This window comes from Carcharhinus amblyrhynchos, chromosome 6, assembly GCF_965287045.1.
Source record: "Carcharhinus amblyrhynchos chromosome 6, sCarAmb.v2.hapA, whole genome shotgun sequence".
Lineage (NCBI taxonomy): Eukaryota > Metazoa > Chordata > Chondrichthyes > Carcharhiniformes > Carcharhinidae > Carcharhinus > Carcharhinus amblyrhynchos.
The window spans coordinates 113686512-113702471 of NC_137329.1; the positions used below are offsets into that span (position 1 = coordinate 113686512).

Here is a 15960-nt window from a genome sequence, read left to right on the forward strand (position 1 = left end):
ATCTTTGCAGTCGATTGATACGTGACCCCAGGCTTTTTCCTGACAGAAAAAGGTGGAAAAGAGGATGTCCTGGAAACCTTAATTTTGCTGGCTGCTTTTTCAAGGCAGCGGCAAGTGTGGACAGAATCAATAGATGGGAGGGTAGTTTGCGTGATAGACTGGGCTACATTCACAACCTTTGTAGCTGAATGTGTTGGGTCTACCCTGCTCATGAATCCTACAACCACTTCTAGAGTTCTTCTTTCTTTAAAGAAGGAAGCCAGAAGGACAAGTGCTCCTCTTTCTTCTTCTGCTCCAGTTTGCCCCTGGTGCCCTGCTCTGTGACTCAGGTGAGTACTGCGCTGACAAGGCAGGTCCAACTTTGATGCTTTTACTCAGATGAGCTGGAGACAATAACAGTCGTGAAGATGCATGTGAGGCCTGATGACCAATTTCCATCAACCCCTTCTTTCAGCACCAAACAGCTTTAATATTACAAGAACATCACTGGAATTGCAATTTCGTCAAATTTGGCTGTCAAATTTTGATTTATATGTGTCCCCTGAGGAAGCCATTGAATTCAGAAAATAAGGAAATAATCCAGATCCCCAAGATTTGTTTCTTGTGTCTGGCACATGGGTCTGAATTGTTGCACTTAGAGACTGTGGTAGAAGAGGAGTTATTGCCATTCATGTGCATAAAGCAATGGTCTCAGCTAATGTGCTGCCATAGGCAACAACAAGTATATTATAACAGGGATCTTTAAAAGATTAGTTTTCTGAAGCTGCCTAAATTTTGTATTCATTGGAAATCAATTGGATGCAATGCTCCCTTTATGTATCATCACTTTTAATGTATTACGGAATAACAGTGTCGGGGTTAACATCCCCAGTAGGTGTTCTGTTCCAAAGGATAAGGTGTAGCCTAGGGTAGAGCAGCACGGTGGCACAGTGGTTAGCGCCGCTGCCTCTCAGTGTCAGGGACACAGATTCAATTCTAATTTTGGGTAACTGTCTGTATGGAGCCGTACATTCCTCCCACGTCTGTGTGAGTTTCTTCTGCATGCTCTAGTTTCCTCCCACAGTCCAAAGACGTGCAAGTTGGATGCATTAGCCATGCTAAATTGCCCCTTAGTGACAGGGGGGGTTAGTGGGGGTTACAGGAATAGGGCCTGGGTGAAATGATTGTTGGTGCAGGCTCAATGGGCCAAATAGCCTCCTTCTGCATTGTAGCGATTCTTCTATGATTCTAGTTGCCCCTCTTACATAGAATTATAGAATCCCCCACAATGCAAAAGCAGGCCATTTGGCCCATCGAGTCTACATCGACTCTCTCCAACAGAGCATCCCATCCCCATGACCCCATCTATTTACACGATTAATCCCACTATTTTAACATCTTGGGAAACTGAGGAGCAATTTAGCATGGCCAATCCACCTAACCTGCACACCTCTGGACTGTGGGAGGAAACCCGAGCACCCAGAGGAAACCCACGCAGACATGGGGAGAATGTACAAACTCTACATAGACAGTCACCCGAAGCCAGAATTGAGTGTGGGTCCCTGGTGCTGTGAAGCAGCAGTGCTAATCACAGTGCCACTGTGCTGCCCCAAATTTTCTATTGTTCATTTTCATTCCTCCAGCAATAAATTACCCAGATTGCGTTTACACTATCGTTCCTTTTATGAGATGAAGAGTTAAAGAGGTATTTTTAGCGCATTGTTAATTGATACGCTGGAGTTTTCCATTGTTTTCACATTATTAGTTGGGATAAACCAAGTGGGCAGGAAGACTGACTGGAGTTATATCACGGGCAGAATTCTCTCAAAAAAATTCCAAGTGTCGAAAACTGGAGCAACTTTTCAGTGGGCGTTCAGAGAAGAATTGCCCACACCCTGTGCGCTGCAGGGACCACCAGTGCGAATATCAGAGGGTGGGACCTATCCCCGCTGGAGAGGCTGAAATCAGCAGGCTGAGTGGGCTACTGCATATGCGGCGATCTGTCAGTGCTGAGATCAGCGCATGCACAGTGACCCCGCACTGATAGCTTTCTGAGCGCTGGCCAGATTGATCATGGCCAGGTCTTGACCCTCGCAATGTGGCTCTCCACAGCCTCCCCACAGTCCGATCGCTGGCCCCCCCAACCATTTCCAGACCCCATCCCCCTTCCCCGCCCATTAATATCTTCAGTGATCCCCCCGCTGATAGTAACTCTCCTCACATGCACTCCCAACTCCCCTCCCGCAGTACCCCCCCCCCCACCCCCCCCACCAACCCCCAAGCGTATCTGCGTGGGTTTCCTCCAGGTGCTCTGGTTTCCACCCACACTCCAAAGGTGTGCGGGTTAGGTTGATTGGTTATGCTAAATTGTCCCTTAATGTCAAGGGGGCTAGCAGGGTAAATACATGGGGTTACGGGGATAAAGTGGGATTGTTGTTGGTTCAATGGACTGAATGGCCCCATTGTCACTGAACTTCCCCACCCAGCCCACCCCGATCGCCGGCCTTCCTGCTTCCCCCACTGATTCCTACGCAGAGTGGCAGTGGGACCCCCCACACCCTCACTGATTGCCCCCTTGGCCCTGCCCGCATCAGGCCCTGCCCCTAGGCCCCACCCTGCCTCCTAGTCACTGCCCCATGCCTGGTGAGCAATACCAATGTGTCCCCTGGGATTTGGCACTCTGCCCCCTTGGGCACTACCATGGGGCACAGGCTGGCACTGCCAAGATGCCAATGCTCAGGGGGCAGCATCCCCCTGTCGCCTGACCCTCTGGGGAGCCCCGATTGTCCTCTTCATTCCAGCGGTAGGGAGTAGGGAGCTAGTGTAATCCCCGCTGGACCAAAACACTCTGGTGGGGTGGGATGGGCTAGTGGGCCTGGAGAATTTAGTCCCAAGCCCACTAATTTAAATTCTATTGCAATGACCGTGTAAATGTTTTTTACGGCTCCCCAGCTGATTTCTGGCACAGTAGAGACGCCACCAGAAATCCGGCGCTGGGAGATGCAAGTGGGGTGTGAACACTTGTACAAACCCTGTGAATTGGCCAACATGGGAATCTCCTGGCCCACAGGACTAATTTTTTAGCACAGCAGGAAGGGAGAACGGCCCCTTATATTCTTGGTTGTATGTCAACAACTATGATGGATGACTTTGTATCACAATAATAAAACAGCAAATTGGAAAACACTCAGCCAAGTGCCCAAAAATTGTGTGAAAGCTCGACTTCTAATGTCTATTATATTCTTATATAAGATTGTAAAAGATAGTGTATGACTTTGTGCAAAGTCAGCTGTTTCCTTCCTCTGCATTATACACTAGTCAAGTTACCCTTTTCAATCATTTATGAGTTGAGTTGATTTCCTGCACAATATGTGGGAGTAGTTTGAGAATAGTTCCTTCCTTTGGGATATGCACAAACCTGATGCATCATTGTGTTTCGTTGTATGGGATTGACTGAAAGTATTTAAAGTTTATTTATTAGTCACAAGTCAGCTTACATTAACACTGCAATGAAGTTACTGTGAAAATCCCCTAGTCACCACACTCCGGCGCCTGTTTGGGTGCACTGAGGGAGAATTTCACATGGCTAAATGCACCTAACCTGCACACCTTTGAGCTGTGGGGGGAAACTAGAGCACCCAGAGGAAGCCCACACATTGACCCAAGCCAGGAATCGAACCTGGGTCCCTGGCACTGTGAGGAAGCACTGCTACCCTGCTGCTCCCAAAGTAGATACTTTGAAGGGTGGTATATTGGCACAGTGGTTAGCACTGCTGCCTCACAGCGCCAGGGACCTAGATTCGATTCCTGAACTGGGCCACTGTCTGTGTGGAGTTTGCACATTCTCCTTTGCACTGTGAGGCAGTAGTGCTAACCACTTTGGAGGGTGGCATGTTGGCACAGTGGTTAGTGCTGTGCCTCACAGCACCAGGGGCCTGGGTTCGATTCCCCGGCTTGGGTCACTGTGTGAAATCTGCATGTTCTCCCCGTGCCTGTGTGGGTTTTCTCTGGGTGCTCCAGTTTCCTCTCACAGCCCAAAGATGTGCAGGTTAGGCGGACTGGCCATGCTAAATTGCCCCATAGTGTCAGGGGGACTAGCTAGGGGTTCTGGGCATAGGGCCTGGCGGGATTGTGGTTGTGGACTCAATGGGGCGAATGGCCTCCTTCTGCGCTGTAGGGATTCTATGAAAGATTCTTTCCCTGAAAGTGGACCAGGTATCACCTCTTAAGAAACCATGACTTACCACACAGTGGCACTGTTGACAGTCTTGCACCCAAGTGTCCCCGCTTTTATAGGTCACATCTCCTTTTTGATTCAGGCATTGACTTGTCAGTCGTGGGTCACACTCAGGACAACAGAAAAGATCCACTGTCGGGTTTTCACAGTCACAGACCATTCGTCGACACAGCACCAAGCCAGTCTGGTAGGGAATGAAAACAGTAAGTTAGTGGAGCGGATGGTATTATTGTTTATTAAGTGCAGTTTGAAGGGATGATTTCACGAGAACCTTCTTCACAGACATTTCTAACCGCGCATTATTTAACATGAGTTTTTTTTCCCTTTTGTGGACTCTTGCTTTAGGTTAGCAGAACTAGACTGGCTGGATCATTGATTCCTCCCGTCTGTCTCAGTGCCTCCATGAGTAGTGCCACAGCACTGGTTCTACAAGCCCTTTCCCTGAAGAAAGATCCTTTAGTAACATCTAATGCTGGAGTAAAAGGGCACACTGAGAACACCATGACTGTGTGCAGCACAGTGGCCCAGTGGTTAACACTGCTGCCTCACAGCTCCAGGGCCCGGGTTCGATTCTGGCCTGTCTGTGTGGAGTCTGCACATTCTCCCCGTGTCTGCGTGGGTTTCCTCCGGTTTCCACCCACACTCCAAAGGTGTGTGGGTTAGGTTGATTGACCATGCTAAATTGCCCCTTAATGTCAAGGGGACTAGCAGGGTAAATGCATGGGGTTATGGGGATAAAGTGGGATTGTTGTTGGTTCAGCCTAGATGGACTGAATGGCCTCATTCTGTACTGTCAGAATTATAGATAATTCCAACTAGTCCAAATGCAAATGGGGAGTTTGAACAGCAATTGATATTGTCTTGGATATCTAAATCTCTATGATTACAGTTCTTGTACTCTTGTACAGGTAATGTTTAATAGGCTTTATGTTATCTTTCTTTCAATCTTTAATTAATTCTGTTCCCCCATCCCCACTGCCCAATCCATTCCTGTAATGCTTGCCTGTTCATTGCCATACATAGTCATTTAACTGGGGAAATTTAGCTACGTAGGACACAGATATAATAAAACACAGGTTTCTCCATTAACTACCAACATCCAGGAAATGAGATTTTTGCAGAGCGAGAATTATTACTTTCTCCGTTTTGCTTATATAAGACACCGCAACAAAGAGTTCGATCAAGAACTGATAGAACTAACTGTTGCCCATCAGTCAGTTCCTTAGGAGCACAGGGACAGGAGTAGGGCAGTCAGACCTTTGAGCATCTCAGTTAGATCACGACTGATCTCCACCTCAATCTCAAGATCATTTGCCTGGCTGAATTCCAGACCAACAAAAAACAGGTTACATTTCTATCGTACCTTCAACATTACCCAAGGCACCTCGCAGGAATGTTATCAACATTCGCTACTAAGTCACACAAGGTTGGGGCCGCACGATGGCACAGTAGTTAGCACTGCTGCCTCACAGTGCCAGGGACCCAGGTTCAATTCCGGCTTTGGGTCAGTGTCTATGTGGAGTTTGCACATTCTCCCTGTGTCTGCCTGCGTTTCCTTCGGATGCTCTGGTTTCCTCCCACATTCCACAGATGTGCAGGTTAGGTTGACTGGCCATGGTAAATTGACTTTAGTGTCAGGGGGGATTAGCAGGGTAAATATGTAGGGTTACGGGAATAGGGCCTGGGTGGGATTGTGGTCAGTGCAGACTTGATGGGCTGAATGGCCCCCTTCTGCACTGCAGGGATTCTATGATTCTGTGATTCTATGAAGATGATGGGATTGATGGGATTGAGAGTTATAGATAGGCCTGGATATGATCGGCGCAACTTGTGGGCCGAAGGGCCTATTTGTGCTGTAGTGTTCTATGTTCTATGTTCTATGATGCTGGGGCCAATGATCAAAAGCTCAGTCAAAGAAATAGGTTTTCAGGAACGATCGGAGGGCAATTTTAAGGCTTGGAGAGATTCATTGAGGAATTCCAAAGTTTAGGGGGTTCGCAATGGAAGGCACAGTCATCAATGGTGGAGTGATTAAATTTAGGAATGTACAGAACTGACCTTAGACTCTTGGAGACTTGTTGGGCTGGAAAAGGTTACAGGGACAAAGAGGAGCAAACCCAAGGAAGGGATTTGGGATTTGAAAACAATATGATTTTAAAAATCAAGGTACTGTTGGACAAGGAGCCAACGTAGCTCAGTCAACATAGGAACAATGGGTGAATGGGCCATGGTACAATTTAGTGCAAGGGCAGCAGGATTTTGGCGGTCAAATTTACAGAGGCTGAGAATCATAGAACCCTACAGACCAAAAGGAGGCCTTTCCGCCCATCGTGTCTGCACCAGCCACAATCCCACCAAGGCCCCTTCCCCATAACACCGTGCATTTACTCTAGCCAGACCTCCGAGACCAAGATGCAACAGCCAATCCATCTAACCCATACGTCTTTGGACTGTGGGTGGAAACTGGAACGCCTGGAGGAAACCCACTCAGACACGGGGAGAATGTGCAAACTCCAGACAGACAGTGACCTGAGGCAGGAATCTAACCTGGGTCCCTGATGCTGTGAGGCAGCAGTGCTAACCACTGTGCCACTACGCTGCTCCAGGAATCTCTGATAGGAATGCTTTGAAACAAACAAGTCTAAAGCTGATGGAGAATTGATGTGGCAAAGATAGAGCCGGGGGGGAGCTACGGAGGTGGATCTCGTTGAAGGAGTAGATATGGGCCAGAATTCTCCGGCTGTCCATGGCCCACCGCTGCTGCTAGACAGTTCTGAGAGTTTGGCGCTTAGCCAAAGCTCTGTTCACTGCAGCAGGAGGGAGAATCCTGCTGGTGTGAACGGCCGGAGAATTCCCCAAGGTTGGAAATTACACCAGAATAGCTGAGTGTCTGCCCAGCCTCAGGCTGTTGCCAGCCTGATTATCCCTTGAAACCCTTGCCAAACAACAATCTATTATCTTCAAAGCTCCTGTTGCTTCAGAATCTGCGACCTCTTGGGGGAAAGAGTTCCAGATTTCCGATATCTCTTTGCATGAAAAGTGCTTCTGCCTAATTTTAGTTTTAAGAATATAATCCCCTGTTCTCGAATCTTCGATCGGGGAATCAGTTTCTTAGCCACTATCCATCTAATCCATTTTAAATTTTAAACACTTGAGTTAGATTGCCCCTCAAACTAATCAGGTAGAAAATGATTGCATTTGGCAGCCAGTTTCTCTGTTCCTTGCGCTCCTGAAAATGTAAAGTTAGGGTCAGCTACAGAGCTCCTCTCTTTCACACAAGCCAAAAGAATATCTAAGTAAGTATGAATTGGTCTTTGAAAAACCTGCATAAATCCTCCATAATTCTCCCTTTCTTTTCCTTTTGCATAATTCACACAGACAATAAGATGCAGGTTTTTAATCGCAGTCTGAACACCAGCTATTGGAACCGGGACAAACCAGGCTGAAGGATTATTACCAATAAATCAGTTATTCAGCTGAAAAGGGAAGTCTGTGTTATTGTTCTTTTGCAATTAGCTTGCAACATCTGCTGAATGCATAACCTTCTATCAATCTGCAATAAACAGTAAGAGTGTTAAAACTCTTCCAAGCATGTTCCAAAACAAGCTCAGAAAAGTTGCAATATGTTGTTTTCATCACACAAGTTCTTAGACTGTTAATTACATCAATTCACAGTTCCACGGCACAACATGAATGGTATAAGCCAGCAAACTGGAACATTTCAGTATCTCCAATATATATCAGCGGTTGATTCTTAACTGGCCACCAGCAAGCCACTCAGCTGATGAAGAGTGGCACCTGTATCCTATGAATGAATAAAGGTAACCCAATGCTGGTCTTCTGTTTCCATTTTAGAAAATCCTCCAGTTTCCCTTTTGTGGAACCACCCAGTTCCTCTCTGCTCTGATTTTAAAATCCTTGTTCTCGGCCCCCATTCCCCCCACCCAAGTGGGTTCTTCCCTCAGAGCTTCACCAAATGACATCTCCTACTTGGAGTCTACAATCTCCATCTCATCTCATCATGCTCTCTCTCCTCTTTGCTCACAGTTCTCTTACCCTGACCCTCCAGCCCATGTTGAGGGCCATTCCCTTCACTTTAGAATGATAGAATAGAATCTCTACAGTGCAGAAGGAGGCCATTCAGCCCATTGAGCCTGCACCAAAAGTAATCCCACCCAGGCCCTATCCCCGTAACCCCACATATTTACTCTGCTAATCCCTCAGACACTAAGGGGAAATTTAACATGACCAATCAACCACACCTGCACACCTTTGGCTGGGATTTTCCAGACCCGTCATGGCAGCGCTCTGAGAGATTAAACAGCCCAGCCAGGAAGTGCATGAGTTGCCAATAGGTTGGCATAGGGGGTCATGGAGGTTTGAGGCCATGGAGGTGAGAGGAGAAACAAGATATGTATGGACATGCGGAGTGGCTGGAAGATGAGGGACTGTGAGGGGAGTAGGCTGGAGGGCTTAATATTTATGAAAAAATATGGGAGGCATCCCAGAGAACTGAGATATCCGACAGCCACTGCGGCTGGGTCTGGGGCCAGTGGGTCTGGGGCCAGTGGGCCTGACTCTATCCCACACCTTTACTCCCCAAATGATGATCCTGCCATTCAGGGCACTTTTTCCCAAGGTGACTTCCTGGCTCCCTGAAGCAACCCAAGGAGTGCAAATCCAGGACTCTCATTCAGATGGCCAAATTGTGGCCAAAGAGATAAGCTTTAAAGTGAGTTAAAAAGGCGGGAAGGTTTAGGGAAGAAATTCAGAGGTTGGTGCCTTGGCAACTGAAAGCACAATCACCGATAGTGTTGGCTATGCACAAGATGTCAGAATCAGAGGAGCACAGGTATCTCAGAGGATTGAGGGGCTGGAGGGGGTTGCAGGGAGGGTCGAAACCGTGGAGGGATTTGAAAACAAAGATGAGAATTTTCAAGCGCTGCTCGATTGGGTACCAGTGTAAGTTAGCAAGTACCGGGATGACTGGGGAATTGGGATTTGCTACAAGTTAAGACATGCGTAGCTGAATTTGGAGGACCTCATGTTTATAAAGGGATAGAATGTGGATACCAGCCACTGGTGGACTGGGATATTCACGTCTCAAGGTAACAAAGGAATAACACTTCTGTGGAGTGTCTGTTTTATTACATTAAAGATCCTATATAAATATAACTTGTTATATGGAGATTCGATTTGTTCTTGTACAACAAGGGTGGAGGTTAATCACCAACATTTTCTTAAGCTGCCAATAATGTGTCTGCTTGTCTCTGAATCTCAAGATTCCAGAATCAAGTCCCACTGCAAGCCTCAAACACATAAACCGAGGCTTACACTCCAGCGCAGTGATGCTGAGGGGGAACTGCTCTGTTGGAGATCCAGTCTTTCAGATGATCTGCTAACCTAAGGTCCCATCTTCCTGCTTGGGTGGATATATAAGATCCCTTGGCACTATTTCAAAGTAGAACAGGGGGCAATTCGTCTCTGGTGTCCTGAACAATATTTATCCCCCATTCAACATTACCATAGAAACAGAAAATAGGGGCAGGAGGAGGCCACTCAGCCCATCGAGCATGCTCCACCATTCATTATAATTAAGGTTGATTATCCAATGCAATAGCCTGAATCCACCTCCTCCCAGTTCTCCCTCCCATATCTTTTGATCCAACTCTCTGCGGGACTGCTTGCAATCCCAGCAGTGACCATTAATAAGTTCTGGCGCTGTTGGGAATGCAAGAGTTGATAGTCTGGCAGCTCTCGAGGACGGGATTTCCTTCCACCGAGGCACGGATGAACCACTCTCTGCTTGTTAAGACCACTCTCGGCATGTTATGGGGCAACCTTTTTTTATTGAGTTGGTTGGTTTGCAGCCAACGTTTTTTTAATGGGGTGGATGGAAGGAGGGGGAGCAATATTCCCGGCCCCTTTAAAATCCAGCCCACTGTGTCAGTTTATGTGTGTGCGCGTGTGCATGTGTATGTGTGTACAAAAGCAAAAAAAAAGAAACCCACATTTACATAGCGCCTTACACAACCTCAGAGTGTCTCAAAGCACTTTCCAGCCAGTGTAGCGCAGTCACTATTGTGATGTAGGGTTTATGGCAACACACTTCCACAACACATCAGATCATCTGTTTTAATGATGCTAATTCAGGGATAAATATTGACCAGGACACAGAGATAGCTTCCTAGTTCTTCTTCAATATAGCACCATAGGAACTATACAACCACCTAAGGAGTGTCACACAAAAGAGGCACCTCTGAAAATGCAGCACTGTTTCCATGCTAACATAGCAGCGTCACTTAAATCTTTATTATTCAACTCCCTGCTGTGGGACTTGAACCCGCAACTTCCTGGCTTAGAGGTGACAGTGCTGTCGACTGATCTATGGCTGACATCTGAGGAAAGAGGAAAACTGATCTCACTGACAAGAGAAGCTGACAAAATAGTTAAAATATGAACTCACCTGGCACGAACAGACTGAGCACCTGTCATTCTCTAATACCCAAATCTGTCCGTTGTGCTTTATTTTACCTTCGTGGACACAGTCTCCGGTGCAGTTTTTCCCATGAGGGCACCTACAATCATAACCTCCTTCCAGGTTAAAGCAAATGGTGTCATTGGTGCAACTGTGTCTCTTGGTCCCGCATTCGTCAATGTCTGGGAGATAACACATGTAAATTTATTTTTCAGAACATATTCAATTAACATAGCACTTCCTCGGCAGATGATATAAATAATTCTCTCTCAAAAACTTTCAAACTTCAAATTAATTCACCCCATCATGTTTAATACCCCGGGCGATCCAACCAATCTGTAATTGGCGAACATTCTGAGACAGTGAAATCTGGGCACAGTGGTTAGCACAGCTGCTTCACAGCGCCAGGGACCTGGGTTCAGTTCCCGGCTTGGATTACTATCTGTGCGGAGTCTGCACGTTCTCCCAGTGTCTGCGTGGGTTTCCTCCGGGTGCTCTGGTTTCCTCCGAAAGACGTGCTGGTTAGCTGCATTGGCCGTGCTTAATTCTCCCTCAGTGTATCCCAACAGGCGCCGGAGAGTGGCAACTAGGGGATTTTCACAGCAACTTCATTGCAGTGTTAAGGTAAGCCTACTTGTGACTAACAAATAAACTTTCAGGTTAAATTAATCTTTTTAAGGGGCAACAGTTATTTTCCCTTATTTTAATTTCACTTTAATGTAATTACAGTTCATTGCAGTAAATAAAAAAAATTGCAAACCTTCATCTACCTGACTCATTTTGTCCACCCTGCAATGTCAAATGTTCCTCTGTGCCCAATTCAGCTCGAAACAAAATAATTACCTTTTAACAATGATAATGAAATATTACAGAGACACGCACTATCACCAAAGGCTGTTGAGTTCTGTCCATTAAAAACTTTGCCCCGTTTCTTTCAACTTAATGGATGGTGGTGGCTCTCTGGTGAGAATGGATCAAATTAGAAGCATACTTAAAAAAAAGACACTGACCTTCACATGTCTCCCCATTTGCGGCAAAGAGGCCATTGTCATGGTAGCCATCCCTGCATTCACAATGGTACCATCCAGGAAGGTTGATGCAATTAGCGCGGCTGTCACACTGAACAAAACCCTCCGCACATTCATCAATGTCTGTACAAAGCCGAGAAGGAAAACATAATAGGACTTTGTCACTCGAAGTTATACACACTGGATATCCAATACAGTCACACGCAAATTCTGTAGCCGGAGCCAAAGTAAAGGGCGCGGTGTTATGCAATCAATCTGTCCTTAGAAGTCTAAGTTCAACTTTGCACCAAACACAACCATTTATGAATGCGATTCCCACAAGCTAACCTAAAGCAAGGTCTTGCAGTCTGAATTCTTCAGAGGTAAATTTCTTTATTAAGTCATTCTTGGTATGCAGGCATCGATAGTAAAGTCCGCATTTCAGAAAATCATAGAAGCTAGCAGCACCAAACATGACCATTAAGGCCATATACTCAAATGGATTCTTGTCTTTGTTAGAATTACTGTTGTATATAGGGCTACTTTTCTGATTGTACTCCCTACAATGTGATTTTGATGCCATTTTTGACTCCCCTTTACTAATCTGATTACTAATCCATATTCCTGCTATTGCACACTTAGTATTTTATGGAAAACTGTTATAATATCATAGAGTCATAGAAGTTAACAGCATGGATACAGGCCCTTTGGCCCAACTTGTCCATGCCACCCAGGTGTTACCATTAAGCTAGTTCCAATTGCCCATTTTTGTCCCATATCCCATTATACCCATCTTACCCATGTAACTGTCTAAATGCTTTATAAAAGATAAAATTGTACCCGTCTCTATTATGGCCTCATTCCAGACACTCACCACCTTCTGTGTGAAAAAATTGCCCCTCTGGACCCTTTGTATCTCTCTCTTCTCACCTTAAACCCATGTCTCATTTAAGACTCCTCTGCCTTCGGGAAAAGATGTTGACTATCTACCTTATCTATGCCCTTCATTATTTTCTAGACCCCTACTAGGTCACTTGTTGGGAAGGGGTGTGGGGGGGGTGGTGGGCTGGTTGGGGTGGGAGAGATTAGAACTCTTGCTACAAAACATGATGGGTGGGATTTTCCAGCTATGCTCATTCCGAAATCGATTCCCGTGGCGGGGGGGGAGCAGTAAAGTTTAGGCCCCCACTGATGAAGGTTAATGGTCAAACATAGGTCTATTTTAACCTCAGTATTAGTGTGATAGTCCTGTGAGCATTTACTGGAATGAAAAGATCACAGAACTTTTCTTCTACTTTAGTAGTCTGCTATTCTGTTGTTAATTGCATTGTTAAGGTTGAAGATACATAGGTGAAGGATATTAATTGATTAAGTACCTTGAGCACATATAAAGAGAGACTTTTTAGTGGGCACCACAGGGGCTGAGTTCATCATCATCCTTGGTAATAACACTTTGGGTTGAATTTGTAAGCTTCCTTTGATGTTTTGATATCTTTTTGTTACAGAGCTCCGCCAGGGTCTCTCACCCCTTTCATTTTTGATTTATTTTTTTAATAAAAGGTGACATGTGGGCTGGATGACAAGGCAAAACAACTTACACATTGTGGATCTGTTCAAGTCCACCTCATGACCAAAGCCATCCGCAGCCTCAAAACTATGGTGCTCATCCCAACAGTACTCGTGTTGGCAAGGCAGCTCAAACACGCAGAGGACTCGGTTCTGAACTGACCCCCCCTCAGACAGAATTTCACCTAGGCTCCAGTTCTTGAAACCGCCTTTGGAAACCTTGCCATCACGATTTCCTCTGTGCTTTTTCATTCTGCACTGAGGGGTCGCTTGTACTGATTGCTGCTGCTGCTGAACTCCCTTCACTTTATCAACCTTGTCAACCATCTAGACACACTGTGACATTCTATCCTGCTGCCCAGAGGTGGTGGGGATCCCCAGTGAAGGGCTTCCTACCTTGGCGTCCTCCTCTTTAACATTAGGTAGTTATCTGGTATAGAGGGTGTTGTATGCAGAGATCCCGCGCAATAAAAGTTTAAGGTCATCCGCCTTTATTTCCCATGACCTTCAGAAGTCCATGTTTACACAGGTTGCCAGTGATTGCAGCCCTATTTTGATTGTCAGAAGGGGCCGTTCCTCAAATTCTGGTTCCACTTCAGCCCTCACGCTCCTGGGGCAAGATTCCCCAGCCTCCCAGCCACGTGTTTTCCACCAGCAGGAGGTGGCACATTGTTCACTAGCGGTGGGATTCTCTGCCCCCCATCGCTGTCAATGGGAATTTCCACTGACATCACCCCACACTGGCAGGAAACTCATAGGCAGGGATGTGTTGCCAGCGGGACCAGAGAATCCCACCGTCGTGAAAGACCGGAGAACTCCAGCCCAGATCTTTGGCCATCTGGTGCAAAGTGAGGGGGAGAGTAGAATAAGTGCTTTTATCTGTTCCTGGTCCTGTCAATGTGGTCATTAACAGGAGCTAGCAGTTAGTGGTTCAGGGGGCTATTTGGCCCAATTGTCTGCTCTTCTTTCACAGCTACACTCATGCCCGGATGTGCTTGGAGAAAGAGGAGCTCACAGTGTCCACCAATATGTTTGTGGCCTTCCAAAACCAGTGAGCACAGAAGGGCTGGGATAAACATCAGCCCTGAAAACAGCATTTCAATTGGATTTATTAAGTTTTGTTTTGTTACACTGCCCTTTTAAGGGGCTTTCAATAAGTTAATTAGTTTATTTTTTATTTGTAAACCCAAACGAGGATGAAGAGGGACTTCTGGGACACTGGAGTTCTTGATTAATAAGGGGATCAGGAGTTATGGGAAAAGGCAGGAGATGCAAAAAAAATCAGCTATGATTGAATGGTGGAGTAGATTCGATGGGCTGAGTGGTCTAATTCTGCTCCAATGTCTTATGGTCTTATGGAGGTTGATTAGGAAGAACTTGGGCAATGAGGAATAAATACAGGAAAATCCTACTGTCACAGAATAAGGCAAGGACTGCATATTACTGAAGCCCTACTCATCCTCGTAATGCTACACGTATTGTTATATTCTGTAAATATATCTGGTATTAAGTGAAAGATTGGTGTTTGGCTTCCTCCTCCACGATCTGGTTTTGGAATGATTTAACATGTGTACATGTGTTTCAGTTTGGGTTATAGTCTCTCTGCCAATCAGGTCTGCAAATCAGATAAAACAGTGTTCATTCACTTGTCATATACTGATGTACTCATGTAGATACTACAACAGGTACAATGCAAAAATTCAACACAATATAGGGATGAATTGTGAGATGCTTGGTGTGCATCAGAAAATATCAAATAGAATGCCTCCAATTTCTGTTAAGTTTGGCAATGGGGTCTGGCTGGATTTGCTGCCTGTGCGTGTCTCTGGATTACTTCTTCCACCATCTTCACCAAGGAGAAAATGTTCCAGAAACATTTTGCGTGGTAATACTTACATACAAAATCCCTAATCCAACTGTACAGTTCTGAATCCAATTGCAATTACAGCAAGCGCAAGATCTATAAGCTGCAACTCCACAAGGCTCTCATTTAAGTTTCAAAAAGAAGCACCAGGGAAAGTGAAAATGAGTGGTCTTTTGGTTCAATGTATCACGGCAGTGACGAATGTGTGTTTCGACCCCTGAGTCACTGGACAGCATGACTTAGTCACCACACTGCCTTGCTGAAGTGCTCAACTGAGTAAATTAAAGAGAAACTGCCTACACAACACTGCTGGGCATTGAGAGTGAGGTTAGAAGGGCCCTGTTACTTGGGATGATCGGGCACTGAGGAATAAATACAGGGAAATCCTACTGCTGTGGAATAAAACAAGGGCTGCATTTCACTGAAACCAAAAGGGAAAATGCTGGAAAATCTCAGCAGGTCTTACAGCATCTGTAAGGAGAGAAAACAGGGGACATTTTGAGTCCAGGTGACCGTTTGTTACTTCCTCACTGAAGCCTTACTCATTCTTGTTCCAGTAGCTTGATGTTTGATTCTCTAATGCGGGTTTAACACATTTTAACTCCTACAGAAATGATTCGCCTACACGTCTTCTCCTGATATCTTGCTGCAGTTTTGGATGTAGTTTGGTTGAATGGAGAAGTGCGTTTACTCTACAAATGATTGAATAATATATGTTGCATGAAGATTTAATCAGTTTCTCGAATTTCCATTCTCTTTTATTTTAATGGAGACATTACTCATCTTGGTTTAAAAGAGTTAATGATTCCATTAAATAGAGGACAAAGTG

At 45.6% G+C, this 15960-nt stretch overlaps 1 protein-coding gene across 1 annotated transcript in view; it reads right to left on the minus strand.

The window, feature by feature from the left end:
• The window catches only part of LOC145344551 (protein kinase C-binding protein NELL2-like), a 284248-nt gene that overhangs the window by 10905 nt on the left and 257383 nt on the right, over positions 1-15960 (minus strand). Inside the window, exons 16-18 of the mRNA XM_080191747.1 lie at positions 11705-11845; positions 10683-10876; positions 4224-4400 (exon numbers count right to left, since the gene is read on the minus strand). Coding sequence (XP_080047873.1) covers positions 4224-4400; positions 10683-10876; positions 11705-11845 — 512 coding nt within the window. The remainder of the gene's footprint in view (positions 1-4223; positions 4401-10682; positions 10877-11704; positions 11846-15960) is intronic.